Source organism: Salmo salar, chromosome ssa12 (genome assembly GCF_905237065.1).
Source record: "Salmo salar chromosome ssa12, Ssal_v3.1, whole genome shotgun sequence".
Classification (NCBI taxonomy): Eukaryota; Metazoa; Chordata; class Actinopteri; order Salmoniformes; family Salmonidae; genus Salmo; species Salmo salar.
The window spans coordinates 20835033-20859199 of NC_059453.1; the positions used below are offsets into that span (position 1 = coordinate 20835033).

At 44.7% G+C, this 24167-nt stretch overlaps 1 protein-coding gene across 1 annotated transcript in view; it reads right to left on the reverse strand.

Annotated features, from left to right (window-relative positions):
* Nucleotides 1-2134: 2134 nt before the first annotated feature.
* Nucleotides 2135-24167, reverse strand: part of LOC106592565 (voltage-dependent P/Q-type calcium channel subunit alpha-1A) — a 284893-nt gene continuing 262860 nt past the window's right edge. Inside the window, exons 44-52 of the mRNA XM_045692074.1 lie at nucleotides 23767-23874; nucleotides 21831-21934; nucleotides 15987-16123; nucleotides 13974-14109; nucleotides 9643-9762; nucleotides 6459-6476; nucleotides 5261-5299; nucleotides 3188-3411; nucleotides 2135-2434 (exon numbers count right to left, since the gene is read on the reverse strand). Of these exons, the coding sequence (XP_045548030.1) occupies nucleotides 2374-2434; nucleotides 3188-3411; nucleotides 5261-5299; nucleotides 6459-6476; nucleotides 9643-9762; nucleotides 13974-14109; nucleotides 15987-16123; nucleotides 21831-21934; nucleotides 23767-23874 (947 nt within the window). The 3' untranslated portion in view covers nucleotides 2135-2373. The remainder of the gene's footprint in view (nucleotides 2435-3187; nucleotides 3412-5260; nucleotides 5300-6458; nucleotides 6477-9642; nucleotides 9763-13973; nucleotides 14110-15986; nucleotides 16124-21830; nucleotides 21935-23766; nucleotides 23875-24167) is intronic.

Sequence of the window (24167 nt, forward strand, 5' to 3'; positions counted from 1 at the left end):
ATATAGGTAGATAGATAGACAGAGATAAAGAGAGAGGAGGAGGGGATAGATATAGTTAGATAGATAGACAGAGATAAAGAGAGAGGAGGAGGGGATAGATATAGTTAGATAGATAGACAGAGATAAAGAGAGAGGAGGAGGGGGATAGATATAGGTAGATAGATAGACAGAGATAAAGAGAGAGGAGGAGGGGGGATAGATATAGGTAGATAGATAGACAGAGATAAAGAGAGAGGAGGAGGGGATAGATATAGTTAGATAGATAGACAGAGATAAAGAAAGAGGAGGAGGGGATAGATATAGTTAGATAGATAGACAGAAATAAAGAGAGAGGAGGAGGGGGATAGATATAGTTAGATAGATAAAGAGAGAGGAGGGGGATAGATATAGGTAGATAGATAGACAGAGATAAAGAGAGAGGAGGAGGGGGATAGATATAGGTAGATAGATAGACAGAGATAAAGAGAGAGGAGGAGGGGGATAGATATAGGTAGATAGATAGAAAGAGATAGAGAGAGAGGAGGAGGGGATAGATATAGTTAGATAGATAGACAGAGATGAGGAGGAGGGGGATAGATATAGGTAGATAGATAGACAGAGATAAAGAGAGAGGAGGAGGGGATAGATATAGTTAGATAGATAGACAGAGATAAAGAGAGAGGAGGAGGGGATAGATATAGTTAGATAGATAGACAGAAATAAAGAGAGAGGAGGAGGGGGATAGATATAGTTAGATAGATAAAGAGAGAGGACGGGGATAGATATAGGTAGGTAGATAGACAGAGATAAAGAGAGAGGAGGAGGGGGATAGATATAGGTAGATAGATAGACAGAGATAAAGAGAGAGGAGGAGGGGGATAGATATAGGTAGATAGATAGACAGAGATAAAGAGAGAGGAGGAGGGGGATAGATATAGGTAGATAGATAGACAGAGATAAAGAGAGAGGAGGAGGGGGATAGATATAGGTAGATAGATAGACAGAGATAAAGATAGAGGAGTTGGGGAATAGATAAAGGTAGATAGATAGACAGAGATAAAGAGAGAGGAGGAGGGGGATAGATATAGTTAGATAGATAAAGAGAGAGGAGGAGGGGGATAGATATAGGTAGATAGATAGACAGAGATAAAGAGAGAGGAGTAGGGGAATAGATATAGGTAGATAGATAGACAGAGATAAAGAGAGAGGAGGAGGGGGATAGATATAGTTAGATAGATAAAGAGAGAGGAGGAGGGGGATAGATATAGGTAGATAGATAGACAGAGATAAAGAGAGAGGAGTAGGGGAATAGATATAGGTAGATAGATAGACAGAGATAAAGAGAGAGGAGGAGGGGGATAGATATAGTTAGATAGATAAAGAGAGAGGAGGAGGGGGATAGATATAGGTAGATAGATAGACAGAGATAAAGAGAGAGGAGTAGGGGAATAGATATAGGTAGATAGATAGACAGAGATAAAGAGAGAGGAGGAGGGGGATAGATATAGTTAGATAGATAAAGAGAGAGGAGGAGGGGGATAGATATAGGTAGATAGATAGACAGAGATAAAGAGAGAGGAGGAGGGGGATAGATATAGTTAGATAGATAGAGATAAAGAGAGAGGAGGAGGGGGATAGATATAGTTAGATAGATAAAGAGAGAGGAGTAGGGGGCATAGATATAGGTAGATAGACAGAGATAAAGAGAGAGGAGGAGGGGATAGATAGGCAAAAGAGCACACACACATTGAAGCCACGTGAGCCACATCAAGAAAAATGGACAGAGAGAGAAACAGTGACAAAGAAAGAAAAATAAAAGGATAACAGAAAAAGAGAAATTGATATTTGTAAGTAGTGGTAGTTAACCAACAAGGCAGAACTCTAAATCAAAGATTATTGGTTAGATCACTCCAACTGCTTCTCCATTGGTTAGTTTTCGATTTCCACCAATGGGATGAGGAGAAAGAACCATTATAATCCACCTGTTCTCCATGGTGCTTGACGAAGGCCTTCTTCCACTTCCCTGAGAAAGATATACTATAGAGAGGAATAACGGTGTGTGTGTGTGTGACTGTGTGTGTGAGGCCGTATACAGTATGTGCAGTCTATGTGTGTACTTTCACAAGCATTTGTGTGTGTATGTTTGTGTGTATATGCTTATGCTTCTTATCTCCCGTCCGTCGCTGTGTGGTGCCCACCTGTCTGTGGCCCCGTCCGTCGGGCCCCTCACTAGGAGAGCGGGACCAGTGTCTGTCCCCCCGGTCGTGGGGGTGTCTGTGGGTGTACTCTGGCCCGTGTCTGTCTGGCCCAAAGCGCCCCTCTTTCTCCATGGAGCCACCGTGGTGGTGGTGATGATGGTGGTGCCTGCGGTCTTTGGCTCGACCGCGTTCGCGTTCACGCTCTTTGGGGAGGAGTTCTCCAGACTGGGTGGTGGTGCTCAAGTCTGTGCCCAACCCTGCAAGAGGAGGGGGGGACATATTTTGTATGCCATAAAGTTTCTTCTGAAACTCTACTTCCTTGAATTTCTCAAACCTCTGATGGAACTTGACTTTTCTATCTCAAACCTCTGATGGAACTTGACTTTTCTATCTCAAACCTCTGATGGAACTTGACTTTTCTATCTCAAACCTCTGATGGAACTTGACTTTTCTATCTCAAACCTCTGATGGAACTTGACTTTTCTATCTGAAACCTCTGATGGAACTTGACTTTTCTCTGAAAAGTTTGGTTTGAAACGTTTCCTTCTGGTAGCTTTTACTTAGTGTTAACAATATTTGCAAAATTCCCAGGTTTTCCAGAAATCCCGGTTGGAAGATTCAGGAGGGAACAAGCAGGAAATCCAGAATCCTCCAAACCATTGGGATAAAGACATTTCTGATCTAGGATCAGCTCCCCCCATTCATTTTATTTTGTTCATTATGATCTGAAAGGCAAAACTGATTCTAGATTCGCACTCCTACTCTGAGACACTTTGAGAATACTGGCCTTGGTCGATGGGAAACCTGGTCAAAATACTCTAGCATCTCTCTCACCTGTGTCTGTGCCCGTCTATCTGGTAAGGGACCTCTGTAAGTGTGTTTGTGTGTGTGTATGTGTGTGTGTGTGTGTGTGTGTGTGTGTGTGTGTGTGTGTGTGTGTGTGTGTGTGTGTGTGTGTGTGTGTGTGTGTGTGACATGCATGTGTCTCTCCATTTCTTCATCTCTCTCACCTGTGTCTGCGTCTGTGTATCTGGTCAGGGACCTCTGAGAGGTGCGGTGGCTCCTGTCCCTCCTGTCTCTGCGTTGTCCTCCTCCTGCTCCCCCACCGTGCCTCCCCTTCTCCTTCTACCCTCTCCAGGCTGTAGTCATCCAGCCTCACCCCCCTCTCCCTGCCAGAACGCCCGTGGACCAGAGAGGAGGTGGACCGACGCATCGGGCTGGTGTCTGTTATGGTCTGGAGAACGGAGAGGGAGAGGAGATGGAGAGGGAGAGGGAGAGGAGAGGAGAGGAGGAGGAGAGAGAGCAAGATGTAGAAAGGGGGAAGAGAGATGGAAATGAGAGAAGAGAGATGGAAGAGAGAGAAGAGAGAGTGGGAGAGAGAATGAGAGAATGGGCAGAAAATAAGAAAGTCAAACTGTTTAAAACTCACTCTGTACAGGAATATGTAGTGGTGGTAGTGTGTAGTGTGAGAGTGTCTGCTTATGTTAATGCACTTGTCTGTGTCGGAGTGTCTGTGTGGGAGAGTCTGTGTGGGAGAGTCTGTGTCGGAGTGTCTGTGTCGGAGTGTCTGTGTCGGAGTGTCTGTGTGGGAGAGTCTGTGTCGGAGTGTCTGTGTCGGAGTGTCTGTGTCGGAGTGTCTGTGTCGGAGTGTCTGTGTGGGAGAGTCTGTGTCGGAGTGTCTGTGTCGGAGTGTCTGTGTGGGAGAGTCTGTGTCGGAGTGTCTGTGTCGGAGAGTCTGTGTCGGAGTGTCTGTGTCGGAGTGTCTGTGTCGGAGTGTCTGTGTGGGAGAGTCTGTGTCGGAGTGTCTGTGTCAGAGTGTCTGTGACGGAGTGTCTGTGTCGGTCGGAGTGTCTGTGTCGGAGTGTCTGTGTCGGAGTGTCTGTGTCGGAGTGTCTGTGTCGGAGTGTCTGTGTCGGAGTGTCTGTGTGGGAGAGTTGGTGTCGGAGTGTCTGTGTCGGAGTGTCTGTGTGGGAGAGTACACCATCCCAAAAGATCCCTCTATCAGCCAGACCTCACTAAACCCACAACCCCAAGCACATCCAACTACAATACCATGCTTCCCTACTATGAGAGAGAGAGAGAGAGAAAGAGACATAAAGGGCAGAATGACAGAAGAGAGAGAGAGAGAGAGAGAGAACAAGCTTAGACCATGCCTCACATGCATCCAATGGCAGGTATGCAGAAGCATGTATGCATCCAGAATGATATCTTTTAGAGATCGTAGTAGCATTCAATACCGACACCCACAGTCCTATCCACTATCTACTAGCATGAAGACCACCTTTATCAGCAGGCAGACCTAGGAGCAGACCTCTTCAAGTCATTCAGGTCTACAAGTCCCTCGGTCATGTAATGGGGAAACCAGACCAGACAAGCCCGATGAGTATAAGGACAAGCCATGCGTACTCCTCAAGTAGCTGGACATTCAACTCACACGCAGAAATACACACACCCACTGAGCTCACAAGCTGCATTCTGTGGTTCAGACTGGCTTCCATATGTAGCTTAGCTATGAAGCACGGCATATCATGTGCAGTAACCAGACACGCACACACACAATTGGCTTCCAAAGAGCGTCCAATATCCAATATGGTAAACCATGCACGGTGTGACTGACATGCCAAGACCATGTTTATGTATTGGTCAACAATTTCCGTCTAGCGATATCATGCTTCAACATTTGCTGTCGACCCAGAGGCAATGCAAGAGGCAATCGCAAACTCAAACATACAAAGACAGCAGACAGACAATCACAGACAGACAGACAGACAAGCAGACCCTCCTTCTAGACCATGTGGACCAACACTGCAACACAGGCATACAGGACAGGTGGGGGGGGGCAGCACAAAACAATACTGGGACAAAAGGATCAGAGAGAGAGATGAAACAAGATGAAAGACAGATGGGAAAACACAGAGAGGGAGAGAGAGCCAGAGAAAGACAGAGATAGATAGATAGGGGAGAGATAGAGAGATAGTAGGAGAGACAGGGGTACATTAAAAAAGAGAGAGAGTGATAGAGAGAGAAATAAAATGAACAGAAGATAGATAAAGAGACAGAGAGGGAGAGACAGGGGTACATACACTGAGGTGGTTATGTCCACGGGGCCTGTGTCGTCTCCGCTGTAGTCAGACAGGCACACAGAGAGGAGAGGAGTAGAGAGCCACACACACAGTCATGAAGCCACAGAGAGGAAAGGAAGGCAGGGAAAGGATAGGAGAGGGAGAGGAGAAGAAGGGAGAGGATAGGAAGAGAGAGGAAGAGAGAGGATAGGAAGGGAGAGAAGAGGAAGGGAGAGGATAGGAGAGGAAGGGAGCGGAGAAGAAGGGAGCGGAGAGGAAGGGAGAGGAGAAGAAGGGAGAGGAGAGGAAGGGAGTGGAGAAGAAAGAAGCGGAGAAGAAGGGAGAGGAAAGGAGAAGAGAAGAAGGGGAGTGGAGAAGAAGGGAGAGGAAGGGAGAGGAGAAGAAGGGAGAGAAGAGGAAAGGAGCGGAGCGGAGAAGAAGGGAGCGGAGAAGAAGGGAGAGGAAGGGAGAGGGAAGGAGAGGAGAAGAAGGGAGAGAAGAGGAAAGGAGCAGAGCGGAGAAGAAGGGAGCGGAGAAGAAGGAAGCGGAGAGGAAGGGAGAGGAGAGGAGAGGAGAGAAGAAGGGAGAGGAGAGGAAGGGAGCGGAGAAGAAGGGTGCGGAGAAGAAGGGAGCGGAGAAGGGAGAGGAAAGGAGAGGAGAAGAAGGGAGAGGAGAGGAAGGGAGCGGAGAAGAAGGGAGCGGAGAAGAAGGGAGTGGAGAGAAAGGGAGAGGAGAGGAAGGGAGAGGATAGGAAGGGAGAGACAAAAACAAACAGCACCGGAGGACAGAGCCATTGGGCACAGCATAGCCACCAAGACCCAGGGAGCGTTCGGGATGGAGAGAGGAAGGGGGGGAGAGAAGGATGAGGGGAAAAGGATGAATGGGGAGGAGGAAAGGGTTGGGTATAGAAAGAGAGGTGGGGTTGGTATGGGAGAGAGGAATGAGGGGAGGGATGGGAAACGGAGGACGAAGGGAAGGTCAAAAAGTTGGGAAGGAGGTAGAAAAAGAACATGATGAGGAAAGGAGAGAAGGGAGGATGAGACAGAGGGCAGGGAGGTTAAAAGGAAGAAGAGAAGAGAGCAGAACAATAGAGAGATCCAGTTAATTGTGAAGGGCCAACGAGCACACACAAGAGAGAGCAGGGTGAGAGAGAGAGTGAGGAAAAGAGAGACAATAAAAAACGTTGCTCACTGACACAGACGCACGCACGCACACTTACCGCAGCATCGTGTACACTCTGTAGGGCAGAGCAGTGTTAGACACAGTCAGTGAGGAGAGCACAGGTGGTGGTGTTTCATACTATACAGTCTATAGGCCATTAGCCTGCGTTCCAAATGGCACCCTAATCTCTATAAAATGCATTACTTTTGACCAGAGCCCTACAGTATGGTATCTGGTCAAAAGTAGTGCACTATAAAGGGAATAGGGTGCCATGTGGTCTTATACTACCACACTACCGATGCCACACTAAAGCTTTTCAGATACAGTATAACGCAACATATTCCACTACTAAGCCTCTATGCTACCAGCACACACACGCACGCACGCACGCACGCACACACACACACACACACACACACACACACACACACACACACACACACACACACACACACACACTAACCAACAGACAACACACTGCTACAGTCTAACAGTAACCAACAGACAACACACTGCTACAGTCTTACAGTAAGCATCAGGCAACACACTGCTACAGTCTTACAGTAACCAACAGACAACACACTGCTACAGTCTTACAGTAACCAACAGACAACACACTGCTACAGTCTAACAGTAACCAACAGACAACACACTGCTACAGTCTAACAGTAACCAACAGACAACACACTGCTACAGTCTAACAGTAACCAACAGACAACACACTGCTACAGTCTAACAGTAACCAACAGACAACACACTGCTACAGTCTAACAGTAACCAACAGACAACACACTGCTACAGTCTAACAGTAACCAACAGACAACACACTGCTACAGTCTAACAGTAACCAACAGACAACACACTGCTACAGTCTTACAGTAACCAACAGACAACACACTGCTACAGTCTTACAGTAACCAACAGACAACACACTGCTACAGTCTAACAGTAACCAACAGACAACACACTGCTACAGTCTAACAGTAACCAACAGACAACACACTGCTACAGTCTAACAGTAACCAACAGACAACACACTGCTACAGTCTTACAGTAACCAACAGACAACACACTGCTACAGTCTTACAGTAACCAACAGACAACACACTGCTACAGTCTAACAGTAACCAACAGACAACACACTGCTACAGTCTAACAGTAACCAACAGACAACACACTGCTACAGTCTAACAGTAACCAACAGACAACACACTGCTACAGTCTAACAGTAACCAACATACAACAGTCTAACAGTAACCAACAGACAACACACTGCTACAGTCTTACAGTAACCAACAGACAACACACTGCTACAGTCTAACAGTAACCAACAGACAACAGTCTAACAGTAACCAACAGACAACACACTGCTACAGTCTTACAGTAACCAACAGACAACACACTGCTACAGTCTTACAGTAACCAACAGACTTGATGATACCAGACCAGAGTGAGAGTACATGGTTTGATGACAATGTGGGTGAGTATGTGTGTGTGTGTGTGTGTGTGTGTGTGTGTGTGTGTGTGTGTGTGTGTGTGTGTGTGTGTGTGTGTGTGTGTGCATGCCAGTGTATGTGTGTGTACGACTGCAGCCAGATGCTTTATTGTACTGTGAACATGTAAACAAAAGTTCCATGTGGGTGTGTGCGTGTGTTTTTGCCGCAAGATTCAGTCCTGGGGATTGCGGGACATTTTGGCGAAAGCTTTTCTTGAATTAGACAGATGTTTTAGGTAAAAGAGGTACCACCTGTATTGTCCTTCTCAGTTCACACCCTCTCCCAACAAACCAAGACCTCTGGCCACAGCAGACAGCAGACAGACACACCAAGGCTACTATGGGAATGAGCATGGATAGGATGGATGTAATGGGGATGGGAAGCACACTAGGGGAAGAAGGGAGAAGGGAGGATGTGAGATGAGGAGGGCTAGGCAAGTATGTGCTTTGTGGATGAAAGACGTATCCAGACTGCTCTGTTACCCAATGTTTCCATGCTAATATTTCACTCTATAAAGCAACAAGATCTCACTGTTTGACCAATTTGATTTCAGATTCAGACGTTTATCCACGTTTCTCAAAACGTCAAATTTCCAAGTTGGTCCAAACGTTACCTTTCTAAATTGTTTTTGACACGGTTGATGGGTAGAGCCTCCTGGCAAGGCGCCTTGCGTCTGGTTAAATGTAGGCATTCATTTTGAATGGTTAAGGGTTTGGGATAGGGTTCAACATTTAAAAAAATGGTGTCTAGCACTGGGATTGAACATGTGACCCTCTGACCCATCCCCAACACCCAAGCCTACTTGTTGGTAACGGTGCTCACAGTTGCCCTAGTGGCAGGTTTGAAGGAATCTCTCAACGTCCTTGGGACATGGATGGACGTTCAATTTCAAAGTAAATCTTGAGTGACCTGGCTGCTTTAAAGCTGGAATCCTTAATGGTGAAACTGACACGTCCATTTATAATTTTACAACAACAAAGAAGTTACCACAAACATTGAATACTGTTTTTTCCCCTCAGACATCATTGCATGCGTGATAGAAGGGGGGCAGAATGTACTGGAATTTTTGCTGCACTCCTCAGCTCGGCAACATAATCAATAACAACGGACAATGGGGCTGTTTCCCCCTACTGTAGATTCCATCTTTCAGTTAGCATTAGCACATCTCCATGCTAATATTTCATTATTTAAGTTAGCAATAGCATAGCTCCATGCTAATATTTAGCTCTTTAAGTTAGCATTAGCATGCGCCACACTGTTATCACCACCCTGTTAAGAGTGTAAGGAAACTAGTTTTAAAATGATACATCACTCCAAAATGTTTCTAAGACATATCACTTTACCAGTAATAGTCTTAACAAACAACACACACACACACACACACACACACACACACACACACACACACACACACACACACACACACACATTATTTTTTTAAATGTATTATTATTTGTATTTTTCTAGTTGTATTGTTTGTATATGGTTGTATTTTAAATGTGTGTGGCTGTCCTTTCTATCAGTGTATCACTGTTTTGTTACTTGTCATGTTTAGTGGTTTTGTGGACCCCAGGAAGAATAGCTGCTGCCTCCACAAAAGCTAATGGGGATCCAAATAGACAAAAATAAACAAATACAGGTCAGAGTGGATAGTCAGAGCGAGGGAAAGAAGGAGGAGGACAGAGGGATGAGCAGGAGGAATGGAGGGTTTATGATGATGATGATGATGAGGATGAAGGTGCTCACTTGGTTGTCGTCTGAGAGGCGGGGCATGGAGATGGTCCGACCATGCCTGTCCATTCGCATTGGGTGACAGGGCTCAGTGTCCGAGTACCCGTCCCGCCCCATCTCTCTCATCTCTAGCGTCTGCAAAAAAGAGACCAGAGGGTGCGTGACCACTGCCGACTTGGAGCAGGAGTCTCAGAGCGAGGGGCCTTTTGATAGTATTGAATGAGTGAATCGTAAGTGATTCTATAATTGTATATAATTCTATGCTTTTTAACTATTCTGTAGTTAGTTGTGTAGTTCTTATTCAATAGGTATATTGTCTTGTCTCCACTGGCCAACTTGGCTGTGAAGTAACTATAAAATAAGGAAGCCTCTCCATTGTATGTCTGTTTATCTGGTCCTTAAACGGGCAGCAGGGAGCCGTATGTAGACATTTTTTCCCACAGAACCATAGATACTGTAACAGCGTTCATGTACAATGACTCCTTCACTTTTTACACATTTTGTACATTACAGCCTTATTCTAAAATGGATTAAAAAAAAATTTATCTACATCAATCGACACACAATATCCCATAATGACAAAGCAAAAACAGGTTTTTATAAATTTTAGCAAATGTATTAAAATAAAAAACCGAAATACCTCATTTACATAACAATTTAGACCCTTTGCTATGAGACTCGAAATTGAGCTCAGGTGCATCCTGTTTCCATTGATCATCCTTGAGATGTTTCTACAACTTGATTGGAGTCCACCTGTGGTAAATTCAATTGATTGGACATGATATAAGGTCCCACAGTTGACAGTGCATGTCAGAGCAAAATCCAAGCCATGAGGTCAAAGGAATTGTCTGTAGAGCTCCAAGACAGGATTGTGTCGAGGCACAGATCTGGGGAAGGGTATCAAAAAATGTCTGCAGCATTGAAGGTCCCCAAGAACACAGTGGCCTCCATCATTCTTAAATGGAAGAAGTTTGGAACCACCAAGACTCTTCCTAGAACTGGCCACACAGAAAAACTGAGCAATCAGGCAAGAAGGGCCTTGGTCAGGGAGGTGACCAAAAACCCGATGTTCACTCTGACAGAGCTCCAGAATTCCTCTGTGGAGATGGGAGAACTTTCCAGAAGGACAACCATCTCTGCAGCACTCCACCAATCAGGCCTTTATGGTAGAGTGGTCAGACGGAAGCCACTTCTCAGTAAAAGGCACATGACAGCCCTCTTGGTTGGCCAAAAGGCACCTAAAGACTCTCAGACCATAAGAAACAAGATTCTCTGGTCTGATGAAACCAAGATTGAACTTTTTGGAATGAATGCCAAGCGTCACGTCTAGAGGAAACCTGGCACCATCCCTACGGTGAAGCATGGTGGTGGCAGCATCATGCTGTGGGGAGATTTTCCAGTGGCAGGGACTGAAAGCCTAGTCAGGATTGAGGGAAAGATGAACAGAGCAAAGTACAGAGAGATCCTTGATGAAAACCTGCTCCAGAGTGCTCAGGACCTCAGACTGGGGTGAAGGTTCACCTTCCAACAGGACAATGACCCTAAGCACACAGCCAAGACAACGCAGGAGTGGCTTCAGGAAAAGTCTCTGAATGTCCTTGAGTGGCCCAGCCAGAGCCCGGACTTGAACCCAATCGAACATCTCTGGTGTCATGACGTGGCCCTCTTTGGGTATAGCGTGCCTTCCCCCTCTCTCTCTCTCTCCCTCCTACACCCAGGCTGCTGTTATCTCAGGTCGTAAATTCCTGGAGGAGATTCTCTCCTCATGGCCAGAGTATAAGAGAGAGTGAGTTTTCATAGGGAGACCAAAGGAATTTCTTCCACATCACAGAACTTGAGAACTGAACAATATTCATGTTCTGGAGAATGTATAAACAGTCGGTGAAATAGCCAGCTACGAACGTGTCCGTTTTGTACAATTTTGTGAAACTCATGAGACAATACAGCCACATTACCATAACTCTGTTTATACAAGAGTCTCAGTTGTGAGGCTTACATCTAATTGTTGTATAAAATCAATGAGTAAAGATGAAAAACTATTTAATGTGATTTTAAACTGTTTAATGAAGGAAACTCAAATTCCCTTGGGAGTTTAACTAAATCATTGGCCCGCCCCATGAGCACAGACATTGATCTGGCGTCATGGGAAAGCCCCTTTCTGCTCTTCCGAATATAACCCCCACCTTGAGAATTTATCTTGAGACCAACCTTACCTCAATTACGAGAGGGCTAAGGTTTGAGCCCAGACCAGCTTACCGCGATAACCGAGAGGGCTAAGGTTTGAGTAGATTGCTGAATTCTTAACCATACCATGTGGTTAAACTCTGAGACTATCGATCCAACAGAATAAGAGCTACTCTTCGATACTAATTACTAGTCTGCAGCTAGAAATTAAGTACCCGTGAATGCAAAGGCTGACAACCGCTGAAACATCTATTCTATAACAACATTGCTGAATGTTATTCTGAACTATCCAGTCGAACCACGGCAGAGAGAGAGAGGGCGGACAAACTCTCCAACAGAAACAAACTTTACCACAGAGACCACGACGACACACTGAGTGTAAATATATATATTGATTGCAATTAGTCCCGAATGAGTGAGCGTTCATGTGCAAAGGGTTAGCATTTCAATTGTAATAATTATCAACTTTGTAGTCTCTTATCTTTCGCGCCCTTCTCAGTCCCTCTGTCTAACAAGCTGCCATGCCGGTTTAGCCCACTAGGGCACATTCCCCTACCATTTCTTTGTAACCATATCTACTTGTTTGTTTGTGCATTTCTGTGATTATTTAGTTAGTTAGCAAATAAATGATTTTAAGACAATTGATGTATGGATGACTCATAGTGAAGACTGGGTTCGTGCAGATAACCAACAATTTACGACGTTTGGAATGAGACTAACGTGAGGTAAAGAATAATTCATTAATTAGAAGACTAATTGATCAGATATTAAAATATCTGAAAGTTATATTAGGAAAATTATAACTTTGTAATCTGAATATTTTCGTTGGTGCCCCGACTTCCTAGTTAATTACATTTAACTGATTAGTTAATCACGTAATAATAATTACAGAGAATTGATTTGATAAACTAAACAGTCTTCAGTTTAATGATGCCAAAGACACGACACTGGAGAGACCTGAAAATAGCTGTGCAGCGACGCTACACATCCAACCTGACAGAGCTTGAGAGGATCTGCAGACAAGAATGGGAGAAACTCACCAAATCCAAGTGTGCCAAGCTTGTAGTGTCATACCCCAAAAAACTTGAGGCTGTAATCGCTGCCAAAGGTGCTTCAACCAAGTACTGAGTAAATGGAATACTTATGTGATATTTCCGTGGTTTATTTATTTATACATTTGTAAAAAAAAAATATAAACAGTTTATCCTTTGTCATTATGGGGCATTGTGTGTAGATTGATGAAGGGGAAAAAAAACAATTTAATCCATTTTAGAATAAGGCTGTAACGTAACAAAATGTGTAAAAAGTGAAAGGGTCTGAATACTTTTCGAATGCACTGTCTTTCTATGTTTTTATACAGTATAACAAAAAACACACAAAACATGCATATCTATGGTTCTCCACTAATTTGACTGAGAGAGATGAGACCAGGGTGGGCTTGGCACAGTCCAACAGGTAGAGAGAGTGGGGGGAGCCCATCTACCACCCACCTGTAGGCCCAAGACTTGGTTTGAGCCAGGGGTCAGTGAGGATGGGCCAAGAGATGGCATGAGAGTGTTGGAGAGAGACGCGAGAGAGTGAGAGAGGACAGAAAGAGAGTGTGTCAGTAAGGGGTGGGAGGTTGAACATAGTTACTTCACTGAGTGAAACGTAGATATAGGGAGAGTGAGATAGATTGAAGAGGAAGACCTTGAGCGGGGCGACACAAACAGTCCAAAAGTTGACTCAGAGCAGCACAGCTGAGAGGGGTGGAATATTGTCCATCTCTTGACCAATCAAGCCCTTCTCAGTGAATCACCGGGATAAATACAGGCTGACTAGCAGTATTGACAGTCATTTCCTTCTACCAGTTAGGAATAAGGATGTAATATATACAAATGGAGTGACATTCTCCAGAAAAGGGTCATGTGTTGTCAACAATTTACCGGAATATAAGCGTTACAGATATCTTTAAAACACGTGCCAATCCTGCATTGCATGACTGTAAGTTATCATTTAGTGTAGAGTATATGACATCATCATGTTTACTCCTATAGGACACAATGGAACAACTGTAGGCCTATAAACTAACAGCCACTGTACTGTCCCAAAACCTCAATAGAATCACAGTCGGGCCTCAGTTTGTGCGGTTACTGCGTTACCATATGTTTGTGCTGCGTTACCTGTGGGTTGTGTCTGTTGTCATGGAGATGGTCGGGGTAGGGTCTCTCTGGGCTCCAGTTGCCCGTCTTGTTAAACATCTCCTGAGCTTTAGCTGTCACCCACGACTGGCTCTCTGTCATCCCACCCTCTGGAGGTCTGGTACACACACACAAGCACTCACGCACGCACGCACGCACACACACACACACACACACACACACACACACACACACACACACACACACACACACACACACACACACACACACACACACACACACACACACACACACACACACACACACACACACACACACACACACACACACACACACACACACACGAATGCACACATGGAGGAGGATGTTAGTGGCTTATATACTGTAACCGCACAAACGCAAACCCAGATATACATGCACGCACTCATGAACACACACACACCAACTCAAATACATACACCTACTCAGTCACATGCCTATGCAAACATGCATAGGTATACATGCATATGTTTGTGAATACACAGTCACACACACACAGACTAAAACACACACTCAAATAAAACCACACTATCTCTTCGATAATTACAAATACAGTACAAACACACACGGACACAGGTCTGACGGCACCAGAGAAATAAGGACACAGAGACACACAGAGAAGGAAGACAGAGAGAGACACAGAGAAGGAGAAGGAAGACAGAGAGACACAGAGAAGGAAGACAGAGACACACAGAGAAGGAAGACAGAGAGACACAGAGAAGGAAGACAGAGAGACACAGAGAAGGAAGACAGAGACACACAGAGAAGGAAGACAGAGAGACACAGAGAAGGAAGACAGAGAGACACAGAGAAGGAAGGCAGAGAGAAGGAAGACAGAGAGACACAGAGAAGGAAGACAGAGAGAAGGAAGACAGAGAGACAGAGAAGGAAGACAGAGACACACAGAGAAGGAAGACAGAGAGACACAGAGAAGGAAGACAGAGACACACAGAGAAGGAAGACAGAGAGACACAGAGAAGGAAGACAGAGACACACAGAGAAGGAAGACAGAGAGACACAGAGAAGGAAGACAGAGAGACACAGAGAAGGAAGACAGAGAGAAGGAAGACAGAGAGACACAGAGAAGGAAGACAGAGAGACACAGAGAAGGAAGACAGAGACACACAGAGAAGGAGAAGGAAGACAGAGAGACACAGAGAAGGAAGACAGAGAGAGTCATTGGGGAAGGCAGCAGCTAAAAAGCCCACCACCGTGTAGAAACAGAAGAAACAGACCCCATGAGAGACATTTACAAAGTGTTTGTATGTGCAGGTTGTATGCTTGTAATAATAATTTTTTGGGGGGGTTATATTTGTCCTGTTAGATACAAGTGTGTAATACAAGTGTTTTTTGTTGTTGTTGCATATCCCAACTCCCCCTGAGACACCCACAGGGAGTGGGGTCACGGCCAGGGTCGTCATTGTATAGCACCCCTGGAGGAATTAGGGGTAAGTGCCTTGCTCAAGTAACCCTTTATTTCTCACCTTGTCGGCTCCAGTATTCGAACCAGCAACCTTTTGGTTGCTGGCCCAGTGGTCTAACCTGGAGGCTCTCTGCCTCCATACCTGCATTTGTGAGTATGAGTATATGTATTCTACTGTATGTATACATATGTGTGTGTGTGTGTGTGTATCTACAGTATGCATACTGTGAGTGTTGGCATGCTTACGTATGTATGTATTTGTGTGTGTATATGTACATATCATGTATGCATATGTATAACCCATCACTACTACTCACATGCTGTTAGGGTCGTGCTGGGTGTTTGTGCATGTGTGTGTGTGTGACAGATAAAGAGAGAAAGAGTGTGTACGGTTCTACTCACATGCCGTTAGGGTCGTGCTGGGTGTTTGTGCATGTGTGTGTGTGTGACAGATAAAGAGAGAAAGAGTGTGTACGGTTCTACTCACATGCCGTTAGGGTCGTGCTGGGTGTTTGTGCATGTGTGTGTGTGTGACAGATAAAGAGAGAAAGAGTGTGTACGGTTCTACTCACATGCTGTTGGGGTCGTGCTGTGTGGCGGGGAGGCCGTTGACCCCTGGCATCCCTCCTCCCGTCCCGTCGGGGCCTCCCCCTTCTCCTCCCCCAGGGGAGGGCGGCTCCATGCGCTGAAACATTAACGGTGTTCGGTTCTGTGTGAGATACAACATGGCCTCGGGCTGGCATCAGACACACTCAGGCAGGGACACACACACACACACCTACATCTGTGTGTAGGTGTGTATAACCCACACATCACACACACACAGAGGAAAGGAGAGGATGCACCGCAGCATGCTCCCACCAGGTGGCACAATTGGGTAAAGTAATGGTTTAGAGGTTAGAAGTTGCCTAGAGTGGGAAATTGAAGCTCTGGAGAAGGGCGGAAGTGCAGGCTTTTGTTCCAGCCCAGCACTAAGTATATATAATAGTCACCACTAAACTAGCTTCAGTTTTTCAATACTAGCCACTAACAATTTAAACTTTTTTCACCAACATAAAAATGATTCTGGACAGCTGAAGCAAGTCACACAATTTTTCTTGAAAAATGTCCCTTTCTAGTTGGTTATTAATTAATTAGTGTCTAAATTGAGGACTCGCTGATTATTTGACTGAAACAAATACTTTGGCCCTCCAGAGGTAGAATTGCCCACCCCTGCTTTAACCACAGATTTAGGATCAGATTACCATAACCATCTGATAACCTTCACCATTAGGAGAATTAAGACCTGATCTGATCCTGTGTCAGTCAGTGCTTAGTGGCAACCAGAGCCATATATTTAAGCAATAAGGCCAGAGGAGGTGTGGTATATGGCCAATATACCACGGCTAAGGGCTGTGTCCAGGCACTCCGCATTGCATGATGCGTAAGAACAGGCCTTAACCGTGGTATATTGGCCATATATCACAAACCCCCGAGGTGCCTTATTGCTATTACAAACTGGTTATCAAAGTAATTAGAGCAGTAAAAATAAATGTTTTGTCATACCTGTGGTATACAGTCTGATATACCACGGCTGTCAGACAATCATCATTCAGGGCTTGAACCACCCAGTTTATAAATGTATATATACCAGGGTTAGGGTCAATTCCATTTCCATCCATTCATTTAGTTCCAATTCCACATTTTCCTCATTGAAAAACATTGAAGAGAAAGGGGATTTCACTGTACTTCCTGAATTGACTGCAATTGAAATGGAATTGACCCCAACACTGATATATACACACAGTGCTTTCAGAAGGTATTCACACCCCTTGACTTTTTCCACATTTTGTTATGTTACAGCCTGCATTTAAAATTGATTAAATATAGATTTTGTGTCACTGGCCTACACACAATACCACATAATGTCAAAGTGGAATCATGTTTTTTGAAACTTTTATAAATGAATACAAAATTAAAAGCTGGAATGTTTTGAATCAATAAGTATCAACCCCTTTGGTATGGCAAACCTAAATAAGTTCAGGAGTAAAAATGTGATTAAGAAGTCACATAATAAGTTGCATGGAATCACTCTGTGTGCAAAAATAGTGTTTAACATGATTTTTGAATGACTACCTCATCTATGTACACCAAACATACAATTATTTGTAAGGTCCCTCAGTCGAGCAATGAATTTCAACACAGATTCAACCACAAAGACCAGGGAGGTTTTCCAATGCCTGGCAAAGAAGGGCACCTATTGGTATATGGGTAAACATGTATCCCTTTGAGCATGGTGAAGTTATTAATTACACTTTGGATGGTGTATCAATACACCCAGTCACTACAAAGATACAGGCGTCCTTGCTAACTCGGTTGCCGGAGAGGAAAGAAACTGCTCAGGCATTTCACCATGAGGCCAATTGTGACTTTAAAACAGTTGCAGAGTTTAATGGCTGTGATAGGAGAAAACGGAGGATGAATCAACAACATTGTAGTTACTGCACAATACTAACCTAAATGACAGAGTGAAAAGAAGGAAGCCGGTACAGAATAAAAAATATTCCAAACATGCATCCTGCTTGCAACAAGGCATAAAACTGCAAAAAATGTTGCAAAGAAATATACTTATATCCTGAATACAAAGCGTTATGTTTAGGGCAAATCCAACACAATACATCACTGAGTACCACTCTTCATATTTTCAAGTACGGTGGTGGCTGCATCATGTTATGGGTATGCTTGTCATAGGCAAGGACTAGAGCTAAGCACAGGCAAAATCCTAGAGGAAAACCTGGTTCAGTCTGCTTTCCAACAGATATTGAGAGACAAATTCACCTTTCAGCAGGACAATAACCTAACACTCAAGGCCAAATATACACTGGAGTTGCTTACCAAGACGACATTGAATGTTCTTGAGTGGCCTAGTTACAGTTTTTGACTTAAAGCGGCTTGAAAATCTTCGGCAAGACTTGAGAATGGCTGTCTAGCAATGATCAACAACCAACTTGACAAAGCATTGTACAATCCAGGTGTGCAAAGCTCTTAGAGACTTACCAGAAAGACTCACAGCTGTAATCGCTGCCAAAGGTGATTCTAACATGTATTGACTCAGGGGTGTGAATACTTATGTAAATAAGATATTTCAATATAAAAATGTTAATACATTTGCAAACATTTCTAAAAACATGTTTTCACTTTGTCATTATGGGGTAGAAAAAATATATACTTAATCAATTTAGAATTCAGGCTGTAACACAACAAAAATGTGGAACAAGTCAAGGGGTTTGAATACTTTCTGAAGGCACTGTATATGGCTCTGGAGGAAAATTCTACTTCCTCCGTCAAAACAGCTCCTCAAGAAGTCCTTTTTGTTGTTTCGCCCATATATGGAGTGTGGAGGGAGCAGGGAGGTCTTCCATTGGCTGGTCTGTGGTGGTGTCGATGGCTACATGACTACAGATCCCGTCATGTTCATCCAAACCAAAAGCTAAAATGTTAACGGCTAAATGAATGGGAGTGAACCCGGGTTGTAGCGTGCTCGCTAACAGTGAGTTCTTCTGGGAAAATTAGCTTTAATATACTAACAAGTGAAATGGGATATGGAGGACGAGGTACAAAACTAGTGCACTATTTTCCCTAGAAAGCACGTTCATGAATACCACTGAAGATTCACAGAGATGGTTTTGTTACATGAGCGTCCAATGGTTACATCAGGAACCTCAGCTCAACATCCAAACAACCAACCAGAGATGACGGAATACACAGACAGGAGCACACAGAGAGGGGAGAAGGGTTCTGGTTAGACAGGCCTGATGACAGTCAACCTAGATTGACCAATCAGGGAGGGTTTGAGAAGTCAAGGTCCCGCCCCCCTCCTGGAAGAACAAATCGAGTCAGAGGGACGAGGGGATGGATGGACAGACAGATAGACAGGGAGAGAAAGACAGAGGGAGAAGGAGGGAATATGCAAAAGAGTGATAGAGGAGTGACATAGATAGTGAGTGATACATAACAAAATGTATAGAAAGGTACAGACCTGGGGCAGGCAGAGAGACATGGTAAACAGTGGTAGAAAGACAGATTACAACAGTGAAAAGACAGGCAGTAAAACAGTGGTAGGAAAAGACAATAGGAAAGACTGTATATATATATATATATATATAAATAATAAACTGTATAAATTGGAGAATAGATTAAGACATAACGAAAGGTAGTATAACAGTTGTAGGGAGGAGGGAAGGAGGGAAGGAAGGAAGAAAAGAAAGGCAGAGTTAAGGAAAGAAGGTGGGAAAGATTGAAGGAGAGATGGCGGGAAGGTGCAAAAGATTGAAGGAGGGAATAAGGAGAGAAGAGCAGGAGTGATGGACATAAAGAAAGGAATTAAGGAGGGAAAGAGTACAACTGAGAAATGAAAGAGGGAAGAAGGGAAGGAGGGATAGACAGAAAGACATAGTTTGTCATTGTGCACCACAGGCCAGCTGGTGATGTTGAGAAGGAGGAGCCTGTATGGAACTGGACAGTCAGTGCAACCAATGAGATGACAGCATTCAGGAGGATCATACCAACTCATAGACAGGGTCTAAAATATCGTACACTCCATTCACCTAAGGCCCGATTGAGACTTGAGATAAGTAGACTTAACATGGACTTAAGTCAATAAAACATGGACATAAGTCAATTTCTTTTTACTTAAGTCCATGTTAAGTCAACTTATCTCATGTCTGAAAAGCGCCCCTACTGAATACCCACAGATAACCCCGCCTCATGGACTTGATCTTGGATAGAATAAGACGGGTGCCAATTCTGTTTCTTAAAACATCCAAGAAAACATCTAAGAAACTTTGGTTTTGGGGTGAACCATTACTTTAACTTCAGCCTCTAAAGGCAGATAGAAACCATTAAAAGCTGTGGATTGCAGCACTGGAGTCACAGGAGCAGTGGGGTATCCCGGGGAATGGAGAAATGGTGTTAGAGAAACAGTGGGGTATCCCAGGGAATGGAGAAATGGTGTTAGAGAAACAGTGGGGTATCCCAGGGAATGGAGAAATGGTGTTAGAGAAACAGTGGGGTATCCCAGGGAATGGAGAAATGGTGTTAGAGAAACAGTGGGGTATCCCGGGAATGGAGAAATGGTGTTAGAGAAACAGTGGGGTATCCCAGGGAATGGAGAAATGGTGTTAGAGAAACCGTGCACATCACATTAAGAGGTAGTGCATTTACACAGCATTCATAGACAACAGGAGTCCATACGTACATTGGCCATGTTGTATCATTATTATTCATATCAATTTCAAAACAAAACAATTGCAATTTGACAGTTTAAAACATCCCCCCCCCTTCTCCTCACCACTACACCCTTTATCCCCTCATGCTTTAAAAGGGGAGGAGTTCAAAGAAGGCCTTAAAGGGGCAATCTGCGATTTAGTTTTATTGTTTGAACTGCAGATTGCCCCTTTAAGTAAATATACAAGTGGTGGGTATGAGGGGGGTAAAGTAATGGGTAGGAGGGGGGTATAGTAATGGTAGAGTAAAGGTAAAGAGATAGCGAGTGGAAGAGCCAGGCCGGGCATCATCCTACGATAGCCATCCATCATGCTAACTGGGAAACAGGCAGAAACAGCCTGGTGCCGGAGTAGAGAGAGAGAGGTAACTGGAGTTAGCATGCTACAGGGGTAACCCAGGACCAGGCAGAAACAGCCTGGTGCCGGAGTAGAGAGAGAGAGGTAACTGGAGTTAGCATGCCACAGGGGTAACCCAGGACCAGGCAGAAACAGCCTGGTGCCGGAGTAGAGAGAGAGAGGTAACTGGAGTTAGCATGCTACAGGGGTAACCCAGGACCAGGCAGAAACAGCCTGGTGCCGGAGTAGAGAGAGAGAGGTAACTGGAGTTAGCATGCCACAGGGGAAACCCAGGACCAGGCAGTGCTCATCGGGAGGGTTCCAAGGCGGAGGAGGTTGATGTGGGAGGACGAGCGAGGGGGGGTTGGGGGGGCAAGGTGGAAATAAAGGGCTAGGGGGTTGACGGACCAAGGAGGGCAGCGATGGAGGTCCTGGAAAGGGTCCAAGGGGGCCAGGAAACGGGGTCTAGCAAAGGAGTAGGTCTGGAGGGAAGGGAGGCTATGGAGGTCTGGAAAGGGGAGCTATGGGGGCAGGAAGTAGAAAGGGGGTGCTGGGGTTTGAAGGACCAAGAATAGCAGCCATGGGGGTTCTGGATGGTGGGTAAAGGCTGGAGGAAGAGTTGAGGAGCTAAAGGAAGGGGAGCTAAGGGGGTTGGATGATTTGGGGTTCACTGGGGTGTGGGAGCATGGGTGTCTGGAGGCAAGAGAGGCTATGGAGAGCTGGACAGGTTTGGGAAGGGGATCTAAGGGGGAAGGAAGAGTCGGTTCTGGGGTGTTTTTTGGAGGTCTCAGGGGTGGGTCTGGGTCTAGTGGGTACCTGCTCCTCGCGTAGGGCCTGGAGCTTCTTGGCCTTGCTCTGTCTGTAATACTCCATGATCATCATGGCAGCGTAGATCTTCCCCACCGTCAGGTCAGTGGCTGCTGAGAGAGGGACAAGTTACCCTGCCTCGATTAGACCACAATGTGGATGGGACCCTGAGCCGTGAGACGAGAGAGAGGGGGATGGGAGTGGGGGACCGACCATGCTACGACACCACACACACATACAGACAGTTGCGGGCACTAAAAAGTTAGGTCGTGTTGCTGTATTGGGAAAACAATTGCTGCCAACGTGTGGACAACACTTCACTCTATGTCTCCTAACGGTGGGTTTGGTTTTTAGAAAGCAAACATTTCAGTGGCCGCAACTGTAGGGTAAATCTTAAAGTCCTTGATTCGTCTACCTCCTTTAAAAAAAATTGCATTGGGGGAAAATATCCGAGGTTCCACCCCTCAGACCTTCTCTTCCAATATGTTTTGAGAACGAGCCAATAATGCAATGACTCAAGAATCAAGGACGAAAGGAATCAAGGATGAAAGGAATCAAGGAAACACTTTTTAGATTCACCCTACATACATAACACACGCTAACTGCATCAAATGACACCCTGTACACAGAAATACACGACCATAAGGTTGTGGTTGAAAGTAGTGCACTATACTATATATTATCCCCTCTATAGGGAATATATGCATTATATATGCACTATTAATAGCAGTATATAAGCAATAATATACACTATGCTATGTACTATACTGGGAATATGGTAATGGTGTCATTTGAGAATTGCCTGCAGATACAAGTACAGGTACAACCAAATACAACACATATACAACATATTTACAACACTGTACAGTATACAACAGAGCTGATAGTCTTTTCACAATCAGTTCTTTTCTGTCTTTAACTGAAATATTGTCTTTGACTTTAATTTGAACAGGCATAGTGCTTCAACGGTTTCTATAGAGGACTATATTGTCATTTCACGTTGACCATAGATCATCACTTCACGTCAATCCTACGCCTGAGGAAACAGGAGCTCCACTTCTCTCTCCAAAAACTCGAGATTGGCACGCAGAGTTTGGATGATGCGGATAACGTTAAACATGAGGATAAATATGGAGCTTTGTTTGACACTAAAATACACCTCTTTACTGTGAAATATAAATGATGATCTATTCCCAGAGAAATGGCTCGAGGTCCCCCAGCATATCAACTTAGAGCAAAGTAGAATAATACTTTAGGATAACAGTAATTGTATAGTGCAATACTATGAAGTACTTTATCAACATTGCATGCTGCTCTACTTTCAGTGAAGTATAACTTTAAATTAATAAATTCAAGTTATATTTAACACCAAGGCAGCATGCTACACTACACTGTGTGTAGAACATTTGATATCTTCCTTATTATAATAATAACACTGTTACTATACTACTACTATACTTGTACTACTATAACATGACTCTCACTAAGCCTATGTTGAGGCCCATACTCCCTGTAGTGAAAAGACTTCTATAGAGGGCTAGGGTCTATAGCAGGCACCCCCTGATGCAGGAACTGACTGACTGGGGGTAAAGAAGGGATTGTGTGAGTGTGTTTATGTTTTCTAAGAAATGTAAGTAGGGAGAGGTGAGGATGTACAGAGGGAGTTATGGTTGTACGTGTTTGTGTTTGTGTGTGTGTGTGTGTGTGTGTGTGTGTGTGTGTGTGTGTGTGTGTGTGTGTGTGTGTAGGCGGGAGGGGTTGTGTGTATGAACATGAGTGTGTATAAGTAGGGAGATGGTCCGTGGTGGTCCTGATCAGGGGGGGCGAAGCAGTGAGTGACTACAATTAGTAGAAGCTGTCCTCTTGGTGAATTGGTGATCGTCGGACACACTTACACACACACACACATCGTAGTGTGTGTTTTACGTTTCGTGGTGTAACTTACACTTGTGTGGCGTGACCAGCAGGTCTAGGTTCTTCTGAGAGAGGTTGGGCCAAATGGCCATCATTTCTTTCCTTAGCTCAGCATCCATCTGATGTTTGTCAGCTCCTCCTGTGTTGCCCAACACACACGTCAAGACACACACACACACACACACACACACACACACACACACACACACACACACACACACGTCAACACACACACACACACACACACACACACACACACATGTGGGCATACGCACACGCAGGTATGCAGGAAAGCACACACACACAAGTGCAAACACGCGCACGTACGAAAGTACATACGCAAGCGCAAACACACGTACGCACACGCAGGCAGCAGAGCAAGCCCACACACACGCGCACACACACACACGCGCGCACACACAAATATGCATG